This window comes from Micropterus salmoides, unplaced genomic scaffold, assembly GCF_014851395.1.
Source record: "Micropterus salmoides isolate LMB-PRFRI ecotype aquatic unplaced genomic scaffold, ASM1485139v1 Ms_hic_scaffold_2, whole genome shotgun sequence".
Lineage (NCBI taxonomy): Eukaryota > Metazoa > Chordata > Actinopteri > Centrarchiformes > Centrarchidae > Micropterus > Micropterus salmoides.
In genome coordinates this window covers 42,479,641-42,502,367 of record NW_024041150.1, presented here as the reverse complement: position 1 = coordinate 42,502,367, position 22,727 = coordinate 42,479,641, and the positions used below count along the sequence as shown (strand labels likewise).

Sequence of the window (22,727 nt, the reverse complement as noted above, 5' to 3'; positions counted from 1 at the left end):
ACACACACACACACACACACACACACACACACACTTCTCATTCATAACTTCTCTTTGAAGAGTTGTAATATTACTTTGGCATTTTACTGCTATCAGCTGAATTTAACAGGAAAAACTGACACCTGTGGGAACTGGACTACAACTTGAGCCTCGTGGGGGTCTGTAGTATAACGAACGTTACCGGCTGAGATTAGTAAATAAATAAATAACAGAAGTCTGGACAGACAGAGACTTCATTGCTCATTACGTGGTCACACAGCAGCACACTACTTGCCCCAGATGTGTGAAATACTGCAACAAAGTTTAAGTTTCAAAAGCCTGAAATAAACCAACAAAGACTACTGCTCAAGGAGAGACACAAACCCGCCCTTCATGGTCTCATTAATTATTATTAATCATGTTGTAATGACGTTCATGTGGTGCGCAGCATAGTTCATTTTAGCCTGTTTCTTATTAATGTCAATAATAATATCAGTGAAAATACATATATGATTAGAAATAATGGTTGTTGGTAAATGAATTAGTGACCCCCCACAGATGCAGGATTTTACTGCTTCCATGAGAGCTCAGACCTCCTGATGGACCGACACCAGAACCTGCTGGACTATCAAACTGTAACATCTGTAAAAATGAACACAACATGTTTACCTGTATCGATCATTTTGTAAATATCCACTTTTAGAAATGAATGGAGACACAAAAGTTAGCAGCTTACTGTAAAAATACTTTCACTTTATTCACTGTAATCACAGATTACACAGTTAGAACAGAAGCCGGCAGCAGTGACTGATTTATACAAAACATTAAAAAAAGTCCATCAAATGTTCCATCAAAATATCCACCACTATCAATATTTGCACGTCTAAATCACGCTAAATTAGGAAATGGCAACAGTGGCTGTGGTGAGTAGTAGTTTCTTTCTGTGGATAACTCTTCATATAACCCTATAACTGCAGAGGGGGGTGCTATGGGTGCTTGAGCACCTGCCCTTTTGCCCTTTGATGCCCAAAGTGCCCTTTTGTCAATGACAAATTTAATTAATTATTTTTTTTATTTGTAAAGGTCCTTTTGTGAAGGCCTGCTGAATCAAACTATTGGTAAAATGAATGAATAATAATTTCACCGTAAACAATGACCTTTCATCTGATGACCTCATCCGGGACGAGACACCGTTAGTGGTTCAGCAGCTCTGACTACATCTGTGATCCCGCCGGTGAGAGAGGTTTACCTCAGTGTGCTTGTTGTGGGTTGTTTGATTTATTTTACAAGAAAGACGCAAAGAGAGCAGCACAGTAGTTGTATATTGCTGCGTGTAGAAGTAACGTCAGCTGCCGACTAACACTGCGCCGACAGCTGACGTTGCTTCTACACACAGATAAACAAAAGGTGCTCTGTTCACTTCCTTCTTGCGGTTTGAGGGAGAAAGTTTCACGGACGTGGCGAGGTCTGGTATTTTTTATGTAATTTGACTAAAAACCTTTCACTTCAACTAGATTATTACAGTAACTTAATTAAAAACGTAGTGTGCCTCACAATAATTATAACAACATTGTTAAAACAGGTTTATTACTCCGAATTATAGCCTACTTATCAGCCCTTTTTCAAATGATCATTCAAATCAGAACAGTATTTGAATAGATAGCAAATCTATGAACTAAATAACTGGAAATACATGTAATAATGTCTGTGTCAATATAAAATAAATAACATTCCTGACATCAAAGTAAAGAGTGAAGAAGAAATGGCCCTATTAGATTTCAGACAAAGGTATGAAATGTTAATGTGAAAGGTGAATGCTGCTCTGTCATGGTTATAATGAGCCAACAGAAAGAACACACACAGTTTATTTAGATTTATGATTAGACATATAGTCAATCAAAATCCAAATATTTCTCAGATTCACAATGTAATATATAAAATCATTATCACAATATTGCCTACACACACACACACACACACACACCTGTCTATAGATGTGTCTCACTCTTACTCCTGCCTTGGCTAACCTAGTCCTTTCTCCCAGTACTGTTTCCTTCCCAGATTATTTCCCACACTCTTTTGAATCTGGTATCTTATTTCCTCTCCCTGCAGCTCTCGGTGTGCAGCAGTCTCTGTGAGCTCTTATTTTCTCGTAGCAGTCAGCCTTGGCAGCGGCTGCAGCTGCAGCAGCTCAGTCATAGTGAGCCGGTCCCAAATACTGTCAGCAATCTTTACATCTCGTCATGGTCACATATTTGTTTCATCAGCTTATATATCTCCTATGTTTGTTATAATATCTCTAGTCACAGATCACCTCCAGTAGTAGCAGCAGCAACCAAAGCAGCAGCAACATCCCCAGCAGCCCCTCAACAGCTACTGTTCCCTGTAAGTTATGTCAGCCCACCGTGTTTTAAAGCTAGATCTGGGTTGTTCCCTGTGTTTCTTTTTCAAAACTGTGTCAAAGCATTTGTTGATGTATCGATACGGAAGCATCTGTATACACATATAATCAAGGAATACATAACAATATATTTCTGTATCGATATTTTGAGAACAGCCCTATTTAAATCCTTGTTCCATGTGGCCGTTTATACTTTGAGCACCTGCCCTTCCAAAGGTCTCTGCACGGCCCTGCCTCTGTGTGTGTGCGCGAGATCATTGATCTCAGCTCACAGTAGCTGATGCAGGTAGAATTTGCCCGAGTTGACGACGCCGTTTTTATTCCCCGCCCCTGCTGCTCACGTTACACTATCAAATCACCGAAAGTCAGCCGCCGTCATCTCGAACTCACCTATTATATCAAGCTAAAACAACAACTCAGCTGGTTAATCTGTTCATGAAGCTCCCTGTGATACATCAGTGCTGAGGCTGCAAGCAACCAGCTACATTTACTCTCCTTACTGTAACAAAGTACTTTTATAGTCTGATTGTTTTTAAAATATCTGATATTTACTTGTACCTCAGTATTTGTATCTGCTGCAGCTGCTGTGGAGTTTATATTGTCTCTAGATCTCTGTGCTGCCTTATTGATGCTTTATTCTGCTGTTTAAGTTGCAGCTTATTAAATGTAGCTTAATGAAGCGTGTTGCACCTGCTGCAGTGTCCACAGCTCTTTTTATTTACTGTCAGACATTTTTGTTTGATCGTCAGAGTTTTGTCTCTTTTCTGGTTAATTCCAGCGAGGCTACAGAGGAAGCTGGTTGGATATTTATAACTGATCATTAGTGGGATGAACAGGCTGCAGAGTGCGTCTATAGAAAATAAATGTTCCACTGTGAACACTGACATGTTAATGCACTTTATTTTGGAAAGCTGGTCTTTGATTTAAGAGTCAAATCACATGACATTATCATATAACATCTTCATCATTTACTGAGAGCAGATTTTAACTGATCTACGTTTTGTTTGTATCTGAGTGCAGTTTAAGCAAGTTTTCTTTACTTAAGAAGAATATTGTAGTACTTTTTCCCATCCCTGGCCAACGGTGTATATTTGAATTGCATTTAGTCTGATCCGTCTCTGGGACCAATTTGTCTTTAGACCAAAGCTGATATGCAGATAAGACGACTCCCAGAATCAACGGGCACGCAAACCCCTCCACCACGATAAGGTAGCAATTCATGAAGGGGAAAATTATGAGTTTAAACTGATGATGCAGATTATCACGGTGGAGAGCCTCAAACTTCCACGTTCACAACAGAAAGAATGAAAATCATGTTAAATGTATTAAACATGTGGTGGAAAGAGATCAGAATAACTGGTCGTTCACTGCTTCTTAAGCAGCAGAGTGTTCTGGTTTCTTGTTCTTATGTCTTTTATATTTCCAGCCAACAGTCAATCCAACAGCAGCTAAACAAACCAGAACAAAAGCTGCTACCAGTCCGTAGTAAAGACCGTAGTTTCCCACCTCGACGTCTCCGCTGTTGGACCCTGAAGATCAAAGTGCATATTAGTCAGGAAATGAGTGAACAGTGGAACAGCCTCCATTTACTCTTCTATATCTTCTATATTCCTCATGTTTGACTCTCAGAATCAACATGGAATAAAGTGCAGCTACAACATGGCACACAGACACACTGACCTCCACAAACTCACCTGAAACCTCCAGCTGGATGATTCTGATTGGCTCAGTCTTAATAATGGCTCTCTTACGTCTTGAACGTCCTGCTGCAACTCGACACTCGTATGTTCCAGCGTCGTTGCTGCTCACGTTCTTCAGAATTAAAGACACGTCTCCGTCCTTCAGCTCTCTGTCCACCAGCTGCACCCGGTCCTTAAAGGATGGATGCTGCTGGGTTGGAACTGAGCGTCCATCTCTGTAAAAGAGGACGGTCTCTGGCTCCAGGTCAGGTCTGCTCCACTCTACAGCTCTGATGGAGGCGTTACCAGCCCGACATGGCAGAATGACATCATCTCCAGGTTTCACTCGTACCACATCTAAAAACAATAAAAACATCAGAGAGAAAAAGTAATTACATTTCAAAAGGACTCCACAGGACGATACAGTGAGAACATCTTTGTTTAAACAGAAGGCCTCTTCACACCTGAGATCATGGGAACATTCAATAATTAGTCACAACTGTGGAGACGTTACAGGATTTTATTCCCACAGTGTTTATAAGACTTGTTGTGAGACATGAAGCTGCTTCAACATTGTGACGTGAATAAATAACATTCACACAGCCAATCAGAGCTTTAAAACTACCGAGCATCCAGAAAAGGAGATTCACTGATAAAAATCCTAATCCTTGCTGCAGTCAGCACTTCTTTACTTCCTGTTATATAAAAAGATTTTACTACTCGAAGCTTCTAGAGCTTCTGTTCCTCGATCTGGCCAATGCCTATGGTTCAGTTCCTCATTCAGTTCTGTGGGCTGCCTTTGATTTCTTCCACAAAATACCGACCACAATCACAATTCTAGTGAAACACTACTTCCAGGATCTACAGTTTTGCATCACAACATCAGGCTTTACCACAAGTTGGCAAACGCTAGAAGTAGGCTTCACGGCTGGGTGCACCATCTCCCCATTGGCCTTCACGATGGCAATGGAGATCATTATAAGAGCCTCGAAATGGGTCGCGGGAGGAGAACGACTACAATGTAATCAGAGGTTATTTCGAGCCTACATGGTCGATCTAACAACACTCACAACAACTGTCCCCTGCACCAAAAGACTGCTGGAGAAACAGTAAGTGCAGAAGCATTTCCATCCTGAAACTGCAGCCTCCGGTGCTGCAGCTACATGCTACCCGAGCAGGGAGGGAGGGTCATTTACACTGGGGACGCTGGGGACACGTAGCCACCACCTTTTGAAAGCATTTGTTAAAAATGTTCAGAAAAATAGCAGCAGGAAATGTTAGTTAACAAATAAAAATGCTATGAAAAAGGTTTATTTGCACAATAAGCCTGCAATGCAATGGAAATATAGAATAATTTTCTATATTTAAAAAAACAAAAATTATAAGCTACTGATTACTGCATTACATTCAATTTCCCTTTATATAACCAGACATATCCACCATAATCTGATGCAGGAAATTAAGTGTGTAATGCTCAAAATCCCCCAGAACCCCTATCGAATATTGCTTCAATAAATCTTTTTTCTAAATAGTAGGCCTATTAAAATATATTCTCCTCTTGTTGTCATGGCCCCAATCTTGTGCAGTGTCACGTCTTATGGTCACACCCCTAATCTGAGCCCTTAAATGGAAGGATGGTGTATTTGGTTAGGGCTGTCGCGATAACCGCAAAATTGAAATACTATTGGTCAAGCCTTCAGCGGAGGACGGGCAACTTTTTGAGCAATGTTGCTGGGCAATCTTGCTGGTGGCAAGTCCGACTATGTTTTGAAGCGCGTGTGGGTGTGCGAGCGTGCGGTATGTAAATTGACTTGATAGACATGCCCTGAAGGTAATGATATAGCTATGTCTGAAAAGGACACGGTCAAACTACAAAAAGGAGTTTGCTTGTTAATGCTGTTGACTAGCACGCAGCAGCTAACGCGCTTGCTCAGACCATAAAGCTGCTGTTAGCGGCTCGCTGTACAGTGAGGAGACAGTTACAGACACTCTTACTCTGCTATATGGCACCAAATTAATTCATTGATGAAAAATGCGTGACAGCCCTGGTATTGGTGAGGGGTGTCTGACCGATTTTAGTGACCCAGCCTTCACTCCTTCAAGTGCCTGTGCCTGCACTACGGCGGGTACTGCAGCTGATGTTGAAGCTAGTGTTGTGTCGTTCAAAGAACGTTTCGTTCATTTGACCTAATCTTATGACTCAGGAGGAACGAGAAGTGTGACGGAGTAATTTGTTCATTTTCACACTTGCGTGAATGGTCTTGGGGCCTTTCTCAATCCGTGTTCATGTCTGTTCTTGTGTTCTTGTGAAATATCATCTTTTGTGGCCCAAGTACTGTCCTAGTACACAAGTTTGCATTTTGGCAAGAACGGTTAAAATTCACGAAGTGTTCTTGACGCCCATTTTACCGAGGATGCATCGGTTGGTAACATGTGTGAACTTGACGGCACAGATATCCCAGCATTCATTTTGGTATTCAAGCGAGGGGCTGAAAGAAGCTGAGAGAGAGAGTCCAGAATAAAACGTTTTTAACTATTTTCATACGTTATTTCATCACTAAAGCCACTTCTGAGAAGGTTTGAGGCGAGAAATCAACTGTGTAGATGTTGAATATTGGCGAATAAGTACGAATAACTCTGGTCTTGAGAAACTTTGGAAAAAATGATCAGAAATGGTATGAGAGGGGACTTTGCTTTATTATTATTATAGACATTACATTGCTAGTGTACAGTAGAGTTGTGGTTACAGTATTTGCTTTTATTTTATTTATTTATTTGCAAATATATCTTGGTAAGTTAAAACCTACAATAAACCCAAGATTCTGAGCTTTTTGTTTTGGTGGATGAAGCCTGGCTGTTATAATAATTAGAGCAATGAAGGCGGCCTCTGTGCTGGGGGTTTGCGCAATATCAGCATGAACTCATCGTCTCAAACGTCAGCAGCGTTTTGTGGTTGCGCTCGTGACATTGCAAGTTCATTCTTCCAAGAACTAATAACTAATTTTAATGAACGAGATTAGATGACTCGAGTCTGACAAAAGAGTCACTAATCACTAATGAAGCTACTGCAGCCCTGGTAGCAAACAGGGGGTTTGGGCTAGTAAGATTGGCAGCCCAGTGTCAGAATAGAAAATTTACCCAACGGGCCGCAGTCTGTGCTCTATGGCCCGGTCGTTTATTATTATTATTATTATTTTTAAAGGACAGTTATATAAATAAATAAACTACGTTACACCGGCCGACCCACCGGTTTGCCAGATTACCAGTCCACCCCTGGTAGACAGCCAGATCTGATCTGTTGCTGTCTGGCTGTAACTTATCAGAGAAAGCAGCCTGGGTGTGTTTGGTGAAGTCTAAGTGCGCAGACGGCCTAGCAGCTGGATATACTTCAGCTATAGAAATCAATAAACTGCCCAGAACCGGAGGTCCGAATAAGTTTCTGAGCTGGAAGCCGCTGAAGAGCAGGCTAATAGCCTAATTAACACTGCGATCCGGGTTTTTATTAATACCGTTTCTGGTGGGTTTTATTTCCCCCACTGCGGAAAAACACCGCCGATGTTCGCCATGTCGCACAGCTCTGCTACAAACACTTTCTACAACAAGATGACATTATTTTAAAACACTTTCCTGCCTACATGAAACAATAAAAGCTCATTTTTTACCAGAAGCTGCTTGGGACAGAAGAACCAACAGAATCACTAACGCATCCATGGAGAGACAGCAAGTTAAAATAGTATCATCCGCAGCTACCAGGGTCATTTCCGGTGGAAGCTTGAGATGTCGCAGTATCTGACGCGGTATCTGCGGCATTTCCGGCGGCAATCTAAAAATGCCACATGTTTTCCTGTTTTTCGCCTTACGTGATATTTCTGGTGAAACCAACATGCCACAGATTCATCCAGGCACCTGATAGAAATATGTTAGCAACAGTAGTTTATTATGCAGTGTGTATAATATTGTGTATTTCTTCATGTAAACAGCAAGAGTCACGTTTAATGTACGCATTGTTTGGTGTACAGTTGGAAGTTTAACCTAGGTAATTATTGTGTGTGCAGAGTTGTTACTGTTAGCACTATATTTAATATTAAATTCATATTTAATGTGGTTTCGCCTTTCTACCAGCAGGTGGCAGTATTTAAATGAATGTCCGGTTTGTGTGTTTGTTAACCGTTTTAAATCCAGGTTACGGATACAGATGTATTTATTGTTCTTCCTTTCATTTATTTTTTTAATTATTAAGGATTAATTTGTAACCTAGTTACCATCTTCATTCACCCTCAGCCCAGCGTTAAACCTGCATCCCCTTCTGCTCTAACCTGGTTCTGCTGTCAGCTTCTTAGCAGCTCTGACAACAAACACATCAGAAATGTCATAATACAGATGCAAACAACAGAGAAATAGCTTATACGTGACTAGTTAACTGTGTACCCTCTAGCTACATCAGTTGGTAACCCTCAAGACAGTCAGTGTTGTAGGTTACATTTCCTAATGTTTTTGGCATTTTTAACAATAACTTTTATGCAGAGCAGATGACTTTATGAGATTCTTTACTGTAGCCAGCTACCTAATAGGCCTACATATTTCTACATCAGTGTGCATGCAGAACAGGTTTTATATGACCGTATGTACTGTATATACATACATATTGTATATGTATGTATAGCAACAGTAACCAAGGGGGCGTGGCCTCTGTGAATCAATGGGCGGGATAGTGATGTACAAAATACATTCAGAAGCATATATCTACATGATATAAGTACACATAAAGGTGTCACTAAGTGTTGAAAAGTGGTGTGGACATGAAAGCTCAGATTAGGGGCGTGATGATACAAGTGTGTCACGAGACTTGATGATGCTCAAAAACAAGATGAGAAGAATTTTAACTTAATTTTGAAGAAATATAAAATATATGAGTGAGGGGTCTGGGGGTCATCACCCAAAAGATTTTGGCCATGAAAGACTTAATTTCCTGCATTGTGTTACAATTCATGGTGGAAATGTTTTTATTTATTTAAAGAGAAATTCAGCTGGTAGGTGACAATTCATAAATATAAAAATATTACAGAATATAAAGCAGTAATCAGCAGGTTGGTTTTTTTAGCTAAAGTTACTTTTCTTTGGACATTTCACATTTGTTTCTTCTATATTTACACATTGCAGGTTTTCTGATCATTTGTTAGTTAATATTATATGGTACAAGCTATCTTTCAAAACAGTTTTAACAAATGCTTTCAAAAAGTGATGGGGACAAAATCAGCCGTATAAAATGTGCTGGGATCACATCTCCAGCATCCCCAGTGTAAATGATACCTATGGGTACATAAGCAAATTGATCGGACGTCAAGGGCGGACTGGGGGTAAAAAAATGGCCCTGGACTTTGATCCAGATAGAACCAGCAGAGCGGTCCACCTTATACTCCACCACGGCCGCCCTGCTAATGAACGCACGTACAAACAGAACCAGCCTCTTATACAACCACCAAGCAGCATCACAGCCATTGATCACTATGGCAGTGCTAATTTAAAAAGGCTGCAGAACACACACACACACAATCATGGCCGTAACCAGCTATGAGGTCACATTTCAGACACAGAGTTTCATCTGTCTGTCCTGTCAAGTTTTAAACTATTTTTTTGTTTTGCTGCATAAATGTCCCACTATAGTGGGGGGGGGGGGGGGGGGGGGGCTGCAGAGACGTTCATAAAGAATAGACCGACGGTCGCTCCACCTTCTGCCAACTTTTTCAGTGTTAGTAAAAAAGTACAGGCTAAGGAAGGAAGCCCACCAGCCCTGAGGTTGGCTGGCCCACTGGGATTTGTCGAAAGTATTTCCCCTTTAGCTGCAAGGCCTCAAGCACATCTGGGGAAAAAAAAGGCCAAAATCATGGTCCCCTCCCCCCCTTCCCTCTCACGGTCTGAGATTGAATCCCCTACAAAAAGAAAACGTTTTCCTTTTTAAAGGCTGAATGTTTTTTCTTTGTGACACATGTTACTCACACAGGCTCCAAAAGCAAATCAGTGTGTTTTACTTTGTAATGAACAACTTTTCAGAGAGGCATTTTGACCAGCTAACATCAGCCTAATAAGAGACCACCTGAAACTCAACAATGACTAAGTCTTCAGCTGTATCGCACTTTAACATGGAACATATTCAGCATGTCGTCCAGCCCTGTTATAAAAACATGAACATTTTCTAGATCAAGAAGAACACTTTCCTGCCTGCATGAATCAATAAAAGCTTGTCTTTACCTTAAGCTGCTGGAGACAGAAGGACCAACAGAAAGACAATATTTATCCATGACCATCTACCGTAACGATCCCCACTCTGTTTCTGCCTGCAGCTGGTCTGCATCAAGGTCCAGACGGAGAGAAAAACATCCTCCTTCCGTTTGTCCCTCCCTCCAACAAAACTTTTTTTCCCCAGCCTTTATTTAAAGACCTGAAATTAACTGTAAAAATCTCTTTTTACAGTTAATTTCATCATCAAAGCAATCTTAGTTCTTTTAAATCTTTTATCTTACAAACACAATGCGATTTTCTAGAAAAGAATGACATTGTTTTATAACACTGGTCAAAAGTCTTTCCTGCCTACACAAATCCTTTCAAAAGCTCGTCTTTACCAGAAGCTGCTGGAGAGCAAAAGGATCAACAGGAAGACAAACTTATCCATCGGAGAGGAGGTGAAACCATCATGAACAACCCCTCTCATCCTCTCTATGCTGAGCCTTCAGCCACAGACTCATTCAGCCCCGAGCCTCAAAGCGCTTTTGAGGCTCATTTGTGCCGTCAGCCATCAGGCATCACAACACCACAGCACCAGACTAACAGATTTGTGCCTGACTATATCTGATCTGATAACTAGACTAACTCATTACCTACGTGGGATGATGGTGTTGATCACCGAGCTGAATCCACAAAAAGGATCCTTGTCCCTGAGTCAGGTGCTGTATGATGTCGTGTTGACTGCATCATCATCGCTGACCCGTTTCGGGCAAACTGCAGGGGCCCCGCAAAGGAGCTGTAAGTCTTACTCATTTTAATTAAAGTTATTATTTTGATAAACAAGATGGTCTTTTCTAAAGAGCTAAAGTACTGGCAACAGAAATGCTGCATTCATGAAGTCATTGGTGTTGAAAGATGCATTTGGTAGGTGAGCGAAACGCTGAAAAAAATGATCCCCAGAACAGAAAATTGTTTTACACTCAGCATTTCAGAAAGACAGTTGCATTCAAGAACTGATATTATTAATATCCATTACACAAACATTTGAACATTGTGAAACCAGCAATACCAAAAACCTTCACACATAAGGGGGAGGTTGTGGTGAAGGAGGAGGAGGAGGAGGTGTGGACTGAAACTCTTGCCTTTCCTGCCATCAAACTCAGCAATGTGTTTTCTGAGCCTCCTGTCACTCTGTCCTGTTCTCGACTCATAAACACATAAAAACTATATATTTTAGGAACATATGCATAGATAACTTTCATGCAGAAAAGATGACTTTATGAGATTCTTGTCTGTAGCCAGCTATGTAATGTGGAAAACATATTTCTACATCAATGTACATACAGAACAGGTTTTACTATATGACCGTATGTATTACTTTAATTGAAATACATGCAAATATACTTTTTGTTGCTTTTTAGTTTATGAGAGTTTATGATTACTGAGAGGCAGCAAGTCCAGCAGTCCCAAATCGAGAAGCCTCCCTTCTGACGCTTGTACAGGAGCTTTTAAAAACTGCCTTCCAAGGCCAGGTGGACCTCGCACACAAGGTCAATGTGGACCAAATATAGCTCACTGACAAGTTAGAAACATTGTAGTTAATCTTAAGAATGAACTGGACTTAACTTAGGTAATGACTAACCATGGCTGTTTGTTTAGATATACTGAATTTACAAAATAAATCCACAAGACATAAAAACACCTCACTCCCTGAGGAAGTGCAATAATCCAGGTTTGCACATAAGTAGGCCACTACAATGTTGCTCAGAGAACCCACATGGCAACTTTTCAAGAAATATGAAGCAAAACCTAGACAATTTTGTGAACCAAATTGGGATTATCATTGGGACTGCTGCTTACCTAAGAAAAAGGTGTGAACTTGGGTCAAATGTGGAACTAACCATCACACATGAAAGCGATAACTAAACTGGTGTTGCACTCTCAGGAACAACAGAGGCCAAAAAAAGTGTTTTTGCAACATTTATTTAAAGGATCCTCTGTAGTGAACATTTGCAGTGTAGTTTGTGGATATTTTTGGAATAAAGTCTTGACAAGAGCATAAAAAAACACAGAAGCAGACCACAGAACAAGCAGTCTTTTCGTCCCTACCTTAGTACAGCACAGTCCAGATAATAGTCCCCAGCTCACGCACAGCACACGCTCAACTTCAGCCCTGGCACAATAACCTTAACAGCTACTCTGGGGGTTTAAATTACCTGCGTTAGAAGGGGAATGCTGTCATGTGACAGGCAGCTTCCGGTTTAAATTAACTAATAAAAACTGTGAATAATGACAGAGTAGAGTAATAAATATAGGCAGTGAAACCAATAAAAGTCCCTTGTGCTGTACAAAAAAAATAAAGTGCTAAATTAGTTGTGGTGGCAACACCGGCACTGGGTTTAAAAACAGCTGCCAGCAGCCAAATCAGTGGGTGTCACTTCCACACAGCTGGCCACCATCATGAGGTGATAGAGACCACAAAATCAAACCCAAGTTACTGCATTTACCCACATGCCTATAACACTAGTGACCCACTGAAAAGTGGAGCGCCACAGCCACAAACCAGGCTGCCATACACCAACAGTAACACACTATGACCCAACAACACAAAATGGGACCCATGTGGGCATCAACCACATTCACAAGTTACCGTGATGATGTAGGAAACCAACAACACAATCGAACCTGACGAACTGGGAGGATACACCCACCACTTTAAATCCAAAGATCTGTGGAGTTAGTGCACCCCAAACTCAAATTAATGTTCTGTAATTAAACAGCAATAAAACACAAGTGACCACACCTGTGGCCTGTACTACGAAGGGAGTTCAAGCTCAGAGTTAACTCGGGGTTATCAGGCAAACTCAGGGTTGACTGCACTGGAGTTAAACGATACTACGACGGTGAATAAGATGTTGGTTAGTTGAGTCGGTGTTAACTTGATTGGAGTTGGTGTGCGTTCGCATTAAAAGGGGCGTGTTCAGCCATGCAGACAGAGGTTTTTTGCAACGCTAAATGCTCCATATTGGTAGTGTGACCTTATCACATTTAAGTTTGGCGAACTAACGTTTCTTTTCTTCAACTGAGTTTCCAGAATCTAAATAGTTATCAGGACATCAACAGGAGGGAATTCACATGGCAGAGCATCCCTGCAAAAATGTGTATTCAGAGCCAGTGAGCAATGGACTTTCAAAATAATAACAAATTTAAACAAAACTGTGTTAATGTGCGATAAAATAATAGTCGGCATTAATTAATTAACGCGTTAATGCAACAATAATGCATTAACGTACCCAGCCCTCGTAAAACCTTAACAGCAGATAATATTCAGGCTCCACTGAACCCCTGAGGGTAAAGGTGATGGACTGAAGCATGTCTCCAGACCTAAACCCTATTGAGCATCTGTGGGGCTTCCTCAAACGGAAGGTGGAGGAGCCCAAGGTCTCTAACATCTACCAGCTCTGTGATGTCGTCATGGAGGAGTGGAAGAGGACTCCAGTGGCAACCTGTGAAGCTCTGGTGAACTCCACGCCCAAGAGGGTTAAAGCAGTGCTGGAAAATAAAGCTGGCCACACAAAATATGGGACACTTTGGGCCCAATTTGGACATTTTCACTTAGGGGTGCACTCATTTTTGTTGCTAGCGTGTTATTTTGAGGGGACACAGTTTACACAGTTATACAAGCTGTCCACTCGCTACTTTACATTGTAGCAAAGTGTCATTTCTTCATTGTTGTAACATGAAGATATAATCGAATATTTACAAAAATGTGAGTGGTGTACTCACTTTGTGTTGCAACACCACTGCAAACTGCAGCGTATCACACACACGCAAAATCTAAAAATACAATAGCCGCGGCTTTTCCAAAGTGTGTATATGTGACGCCTGAGATGAGATCGGGTTGGGCATCTTTATTATTATTAGGACAGTACATACACCGGAAAATACAAACTCTATCTAAAGCAACTGAAAGCTGATCCAGAAGAAACAGACGTGGCATCAGATTAGGGTTTAGAAGAAAGAATGTCTAATTTCTGTAAAAAACATGTTTCCTTGTTTCCTCTATCCTCTCGTCTTCAGTGGGACGGACTGTGAGACAAGGAAAAGGATGCAATGAAGAGAATTGGGACGTATCCATGGAAGTGTGTGTACAAGTGCTGCTGTACTGAAAATTGTATATTTTCACAAGTACACTGACACTTTGTACTGAAGCTGAATGATGCTGTTCAGTGTTTGCGGTTGCGGTTTTTATTATTCTTAGCCATTTACACTGAAGATGTGTGTATCAGAGGTGTTTCGGTTGTTGCAGCAACAAGAGTCCAAAAACTATTAATAAAATATAAATAAAAGTGTATTTATTACATTAACAACAAAACAACATGATGTAATCATCAGTCTCTGTTCAGTAGAAGTATATGAATGAAAGTACAATGAAACAGGAATGAGTAACTTAAAAAAGTATTTTAACAATTTAGCAATTATTTGGTTTTAGTTTTTTTCATGTCACTGATATTTCAATGAAATACACAAATATTTAAAATCATTCACTAAATCTGAGCTGTTTGTCTAATTTAGCTTTAACAGTGAAGTATAATAAATGGATTACAGGCCAGCTGGACATCAGCGGTTGGACTGGTGTGAAGGTGTGAAGGTCTACCTCAGTGAAGAGTAGACGACCTCTGGCTCTGCTGGAAACTCTGAACACACAAACACAAACAGTTCATAAGATATTATAGATACATTCGTTACAGATTAATAACTCACCACTCTGAAACTCTTGCTCCAGTCTATGTTGCCAAGCTGGTCGGCAACATGTAGCCGGCCAGCTGAACCAAAGCCGTGTTTACTTGCTTCTCACTGACCCGCCCTACCTTTGCTTCTAACTAGTTTTGGCTAGTAGTTCTTAACTAGGAAGTGCGCATGTGCAACTCCCAATAAATATCATTTAGAGACAAGAAGTATCACTCCGTAGCTAAAACGAAGTGTTCAACACAGGGTGAAAAGAGGAGCTGCAGCAATTTGCAGTATGAAAAAAAGTGGTGTTTTTTTGAAAATTAAACCATGTAAACCTGTTCTGGTACAACCCCTAAATAGGATTTTGAACCTGAAAGTGAGCATAATACCACCTCTTTAAAGTTCTTCTCAGTTTTCATATTTTTTAAACAGCAGATATTGTTTATAAATATTACATCCTTTACTCTTCAGAGTAAAGGATGCGATTATATTCCAATAAACTTTTTGTTAAATTCAGTGAATATTTCCTGGCATCCCATTGTTTGTGTGCTCTTCAAAAACAATCCCGTTTTCCTACACAGCCCTAAGTCTAGAAATACAACACAAAGAAAGTGTCTCGGAGCGAGCAGCCAATCAGCAACAGGAGGCGCTCACACCCGTGCACGGAGCAGTGGGAGAGAGGAAGTTGTAAACACTGGTACATTCGAACATACTGGACCAGGGTCAGTATTCGATGATAAAATGTATGAGTGGGGGGGTCTAGGGTCCCTCTCCCAGAAGATTTTGAGCATTAAACTCTTAATTTCCTGCATTCTCAAGACATTTTCTGCACCAATTTATGGAGTAAAAGTGTTAGCTTTGCTGCAGCAGTAGCGAGCTTTTGTATTTATATTACCTTCTATGTGTTTGTCTGCTCTTACTTCTTTTAAAATTACCTTTCTACATATCATCCCTAATTTCCACCAGATAAATAAACTAAACACAAGATCACAGATGTTGATTACTTTAGAGACTCCAGTCTCCACAGAGTTTTGTTGGACTGCTTTCAGTTCTTTTGCGCCATAATTATGGAACAACACTGGTGTCACCCATTTTAGAAATGTTATGGAGAATCATTATGATGGTGTTTGCATTTGTTTCCCTCGAATTGTACTTCTTGGCGTTCCTGTCTTATAGTGGTTATTTTTGCTTAGCATAAAGAGAGGAGGCGGGGGGGAAACAGTTAGTTAGTCTGGCTCTATCCAAAGTTCACAAATAAAGAGCAGCTGTACCTCTCGTCCTTTGTGGTCTGATGACTATTTGTCCATAACTGACGTCTCCTGCTCCTCTCACTGCTGAGTAGACTGGTTCACTCTCTGGAAAATAAAACAAATACTAATTACATTACTGCAGGTACTACAAATAATACCAGTACTATTAGTGTATTTGGCTGTTTGCACTACTAGTAGTACTGCAACACACAATGATACTACTGCTATAGAAAGAATTTCCCTTTTCAGGTAGAATTATTATGTGTTTATTATAGACTTTATAAATGCCACTGTTGTGAAAAGAGAGACCAAATATAACTGCAGGGTATTTATCTTCTGTTAAAACAATTTCAGTACAAGGAACAAAATGGAAAGACACATCACCATCAGCTAAGCAGACCACACTATAGTGTGAAACCACAAGCTTCAGACCAAAGTTCACTGGAATAAACAGGCGGAAGTTGCTGCTGTGGTTTAGATCAGCAGAGTGGAAACAACCAAGTGCAGTATTAGTAGTTTGGTCTGTTGAGTCCGTCTTCGGTTTTATTTATAATTACTTAACCATAATTATTTACATTAAAACAAACAGATAAATGGATATCTGGCATCAATGATGATGGGGCAGTGGATGAGACACATGCTTTTGGTGTGAGAGACCTGGGTTCAATTCCCCAATAAACCAATATGTCTCTGAGCAAGACACTTAACCCCTAGTTGCTCCAGAGGTGTGCGACCTCTGACATACTTAGCAATTGTAAGTCACTTTGGATAAAAGCGTCAGCTAAATGTAATGTTTGAGGAAAAGACAACAGTCAAGATGTCTGTCTGATAGTGCTGTAGCTAAATTTAAGGATGCGATTCCATTATCAAATCACAAAGTAATGGAGGACTTCTATGCTAATTTCAGTCCCTCCCAAATCAATCATCTTGTTGATAGTGCTGCAGGCTCGCTGCGAATGACACTCGACTCTGTAGCCCCTCTAAAAAAGAAAATAATAAAACAAAGACGGTTAGCTCCATGGTATAATACTGAAACTCGCAAATTAAAGCAAATATCGCGGAAACTTGAGAGGAATTGGCGTTCCACCAAAGTGGAAAATTCTCGTTTAATTTGGCAAGATAGTCTTAAAACTTATAGGAAGGCCCTCCGTAATGCCAGAGCAGCGTACTACTCGTCATTAATAGAGGAAAATAGGAACAACCCCAGGTTTCTTTTCAGCACTGTAGCCAGGCTGACAGAGAGTCACAGCTCTGTTGAGCCAAGTATTCCCATAGCTCTCAGTAGTTACGACTTCATGAGCTTCTTTAATGATAAAATTCTAGCTATTAGAGACAAAATTCACCAAGACCTGCCCTCAACTGGCACCGACTTATCTCTAAACTCAGGAACCTTAGAAACAGCTGTAAAACCAGATATATGTTTAGACTGTTTTGCTTTCCTCAATCTTTACCTACTAACTTCAATAATTTCTTCATCTAAACCATCAACCTGCCTCTTAGACCCCATCCCGACTAGGCTGCTTATAGAAGTTCTACCCTTAGTCAGCACTTCTATACTAGATATGATCAATCTATCTTTATCAACAGGCTATGTACCACATTACTTTAAAGTAGCTGTAATTAAACCTCTTCTGAAAAAGCCCAAACTTGATCCAGATGTTTTTGCCAACTATAGACCTATATCTAACCTTCCATTTCTCTCTAAGGTCTGGAGAAAGCAGTTGCTAAACAGCTATGTGACTTTCTACAGAGCGGGATTTAGAGCTCATCATAGCACAGAGACAGCACTGGTGAAAATGACAAATGACCTCCTTATTATTGCATCAGACAAAGGACTTGTCTCTGTACTGGTTTTGTTAGATCTTGGTGCTGCATTTGATACCATTGACCATCAGATCCTATTGCAGAGACTGGAACATTTCATTGGCATTAAAGGAACCGCTCTAAGCTGGTTTAAGTCTTATTTATTAGATCAATTTCAGTTTGTACATGTTAATGATGAGTCCTCCATTCACGCCAAAGTTAGTCATAGAGTTCCGCAAGGGTCTGTCCTCGGACTAATCCTGTTCACTTTAGATATGCTTCCTTTAGGCAATATTATCAGGAAATATTCCATAAACATAAATTGTTATGCAGATGATACTCAGTTATATCTATCAATCAAGCCAGATGAAACTAATCAGTTAGCTAAACTTCAAATGTGCCTTCAGGATGTTAAAACCTGGATGACCTTTAATTTTCTAATGTTAAACTCAGATAAAACTGAAGTTATTGTTCTGGGGCCCAAGCACCTCTGTGACGCATTATCTAAAGATATAGTTTCACTTGATGGCATCGCCCTGGCCTCCAGCACCACTGTGAGGAATCTTGGAGTTATCTTTGATCTACAAAGCTCTTAATGGTCAGGGCACCATCTTATCTTAAAGATCTCATAGTACCTTACTACCCCACCAGAGCACTGCGCTCCCAGAATGCAGGGTTACTTGTGGTTCCTAGAGTCTCCAAAAGTAGACTAGGAGCCAGAGCGTTCAGCTATCAAGCTCCTCTCCTGTGGAACCATGTTCCAGTTTGGGTTCAGGAGGCAGACACCATCTCCACATTTAAGACTAGGCTTCCTCTTTGATAAAGCTTATAGTTAGGGCTGGCTCAGGTGAGTCCTGAACCATCCCTTAGTTATGCTGCTATAGGCCTAGACTGCCGTGAGATTTCCCATGATGCACTGAGCTCCTCTCTCCTCTACTTTCATTCCCTCTGTATGCAACCTCATCCCATTAATGCATGTTACTAACTCAACTTCTCCCCTTTCTGGTAGTCTTGTGCTTTCTCGTCTCTCTCCTCTCTCCTATCACTTCCTGCAGGTTTTCTGGCTCTGGAGCTGTGGAGTCTGGATCTGTGGTTGCGAGTCGCCTGCTGCCCCCGTGTTCCTGCTCGACACCCTCTGCTACAATTATTGTTACTAGTCCTATTGTTATTATTGTTACTATAATCATTAACATTACGATTATTATCATTAACACTACTATAAATATCTGTACCATTTTTCATTTAGTCTATAGCAACATCACCTTTACTGTCTGTACCTCTGTGTGTATACTGTGTAGGCTGCCTCCCTCCCCTCTCTCTCTCTTTCTCTCTTTCTCTCTGTTCCTCTCTCTCTCTCTCTCCCCTCTCTCTCTCTCTCTCACCCCAACCGGTCGAGGCAGATGGCCGCCCACCCTGAGTCATGGTTCTGCTCGAGGTTTCTGCCTCTTAAAAGGAAGTTTTTCCTTGCCTCTGTCACCTAGTGCTGCTCTTGGTGGGAACTGTTGGACTTCTGTAAATAGCATCACAGACCTGCTGTTTTATGAAAAGCGCTGTGAGATAACTGTTGTTGTAATTTGGCGCTATATAAATGAAATTTAATTGAAATTGAATATCCACATAATTAATGTGCTTTCCTATTAAAATGCCCTCACTTTCTGTAGCCATCTTCACTGACCCAAATCTAATTCTGACTGCAACACAATAAATAACCATCTTTTAAAGAAAAGGGGCCAAACATTATGTCCTCAAATTTACCCACTATTACATTTTTTTTTCAGTTTACGAAAACAATACTTTATACAAATGCTTTAACATATTCAAAGATACTCAAATTTGCTCTGCAATATGCTCTCAAAACCCATATTGCAATGTAAACATATCAGGATGTCACACAAAATACAAAATGATTGCCTTTATAAAAGTAAAATCCAAAGTGAATCAATATGTCGATGTAAATGAGGTAGAGTTCCAGATTGTGTTTGGATGGGTGCCATTACATAAAAGAAAGACCGGCCTTTCCAAAAGAGCTCAAAATTGTCAATAAAATCTACGTCGCCGGTTCTACAGGTTAAATGCAGGCAGGTGTGGAGGCCGAGGATTGGCCCAGAGATAAAGAGCCGAACACCATGGACTGTGAAGGACTCGAGGAGCTTGCTCAAGTCCTGTTTCATGACACGATCCTGCACAAAGGAGTGTTAGTACAGAATTTTTACAGACTATCACACACCTTCAATTAATGCGTTTCAGCAAAACACATAAAAGTACAACGTTTCCCATATTTTTGATATACAGTACGCATGGTTTCGAATTACGCGGGGGGTTAGGGGGATTTGACCCCCCTAATTAAGTATTGGACCCCCCCAAAAGAGGCAAAAACAACAGTTCAGGGAGGTCTTTCTTACCAGTATTTGTAAATATTAAATATATTTCCCAAATTCATGGCTTTTATTCAAGAATCTTAAAATACGCCTAAAATGGACCGTACCATTTCCTAACCTTGACATCTGACCGACACAGAAAACCATTTGGGACAGCATGTTAGGATGACTGACAAGCAGGTGCAAAATAAAATTGAGTGAAAACACTAAATCTCACCACAATTCCACACACATATTAACTTCAGCACCTCTGATAAAGCTCACAGTTCCACAGGGGAAGGTTGCGCTACATGAGAGCTTGTGTGATTTACGCCTATTCAAGTTTTAATGCTCTGTATTTGTCCAGCATTTTTTTAATATTTGTTTTAGTCTTTGCGACCACTCAAAGCGCTTTTACACTACAACGCATTCACCCACATTTATACACTGAGCCTAACAGAAACTAACATTCACACATTCATACACCGATGGAACAGTCATCGGGGGAAATTTGGGGTTCAGTATCTTGCCCAAAGACACTTCGTCATGCAGCCTGGAGGAGCCGGGGATTGAATTGCTGATCTTCTGATCAATGGGCAACATTGCTCTACCTCCTGAGCCACAGCCATACACACTCAAACTAAAATATCTGAAAAGGCTGCAATTCACCTTTGAATTTGTGCAAACGGTCCTGATGGAGCTTGATGGAAAAAAAGATGACCCAAAAGTCAATAGAATGAGCACCCAGCTATACAGCACAGACTTTGGATCAATTTATAAGAGCTTGTGCTTACATGGCTGCATTTGTACTGCAGTATTTACAAATGTGATTGCCCAAGTTTAAAAATTACCAGCCTCACAGGCCGAGTGTTCTAAACAACTGGAGAGAATAATTGCAGTGTTTGCACATATTTGTACGGCAGATAGGTTAGATTTTCAGACCAGAGGCCCAGGAGCTTTCTATCTTGAGAACTGAAGAGATCTACGAAAGCCATCTAAAAATCCTTGAAGAAAATCATTTGGATAACTGCTGAAGTTAAGAGGAGGAAATGTGTTCTGTCAAAAAACCCTTTCAATGTTCCTAACTTGTGATTCCATCAAGTCAGAGATACTCAAATTCACAAACTTTGTGGGCTTGTAATTTTAGTTTGAGTTATGACATCTAAATTAACCTTGTTCTATTAAATGTAGAGCTTCCACACCGTGGGAAACTCTACATTTCCACTTTTATGGGGAGAGGCATGTGGGCCTGCCACAGACCGCCCACCACAATGAGAGCAGGCCTGCCCATCATTTACTCATGTCAAGGCATGCTGTGCTCTCTCTCTTTTTCCTACATAAACACATACATGGCCTGCATGCGGCGTATTTTTTGATGTAGAGTACAACAAACATTACTCATACCATTTTCAGGAGAGGATATTTTCATTATGAAACAGGCTTTACTTAGGATTTTACTTAAGCAACATTACAAATTTAAAAAATCTGTTGTTATTTTAGGAAGTAATTCAAATTTAAATTTCGTTATCTTTGCTTATATTAAGAATGAACATCATTATGCTTGACTCACACAAGGCGGCATGTGCGCCGCTTTATGGCTGCGCCATGGTTTTGACCCGTCCTCAGCCCTGCGTCAACTCACACTGGAAACGTTTCAGAAGCATCCTTTTGTGTGCTTCTGCTACCGATCACAGCGCTCTGTGAGCCGTTTTCCTCCAGTTCCCTGCAGGGCTGAATTTCCCACCTGGGGCATTTCAGAATAAGACTTCCTGCATGGCTCAACTGCTCTGTGCTGCTTGACGTGTCTTCCGTCAAAAATAGGCCGGCTGCAGAGAGCCGCTTCTAGGACGCGTTGCGGCGCTTCTAGTGTGAGCACAAGCATTGACAACAATGGCAGCGATTAGGTACAGCAGCCGCAACGCGGCGCACATGCCACCTGTGTGAGTCCGGGGTTAGTGCTGGACTGCATAGGCCCCCCTAGCAGCTGGGCCCCAGAATGCTTTCCCCTTTTCCCCCCCTGCCTAAGAGAGGCAGGTTTTGCCCCAGCCCATCAGGGAGGCGTCTTTGAAGACTGAGATATGCAACATGGTCCTGCCCAGGGGGACCCGGTCCCACCAGTAGGCTAGTTCCAAACCCCCCTGCGGTGAGAGGGTCTGCAACAGGCAGTATGGACGCAAAGCACTTATTTGAGAAACAACATACAAGTGTAATACTTACCTGAAAAAAAGAATCAATAAAACATGATTACCTTTGCTGTGTCTGATTGGCTGCTGTAGGTGATGTGATATTTTGACATGACTGT

The 22,727-nt window shown here is 40.9% G+C and overlaps 1 protein-coding gene across 3 annotated transcripts; it reads right to left on the bottom strand.

Annotated features, from left to right (window-relative positions):
- Nucleotides 1-711: 711 nt before the first annotated feature.
- Nucleotides 712-10,327, bottom strand: LOC119911618 (programmed cell death 1 ligand 1-like). 3 transcript variants are annotated; one of them, XR_005445920.1, is made up of 4 exons: nt 7,722-7,884; nt 4,075-4,416; nt 3,215-3,909; nt 712-3,018 (listed from the first exon to the last, which is right to left on the bottom strand). XR_005445920.1 is itself a non-coding variant. In XM_038730547.1 (3 exons), exons 1-3 carry the CDS (start codon nt 7,867-7,869, stop codon nt 3,755-3,757), a joined length of 645 nt encoding a protein of 214 aa, XP_038586475.1. In that variant the 5' UTR covers nt 7,870-7,884; the 3' UTR covers nt 3,038-3,754. The 3 variants fall into 3 exon arrangements, 1 of the variants encoding a protein (XP_038586475.1); XR_005445921.1 differs by lacking the exons at nt 712-3,018; nt 7,722-7,884 and adding an exon at nt 10,309-10,327 and having other exon boundaries at nt 3,038-3,909; XM_038730547.1 differs by lacking the exon at nt 712-3,018 and having other exon boundaries at nt 3,038-3,909.
- Between the last annotated feature and the right edge of the window lie 12,400 nt (nt 10,328-22,727).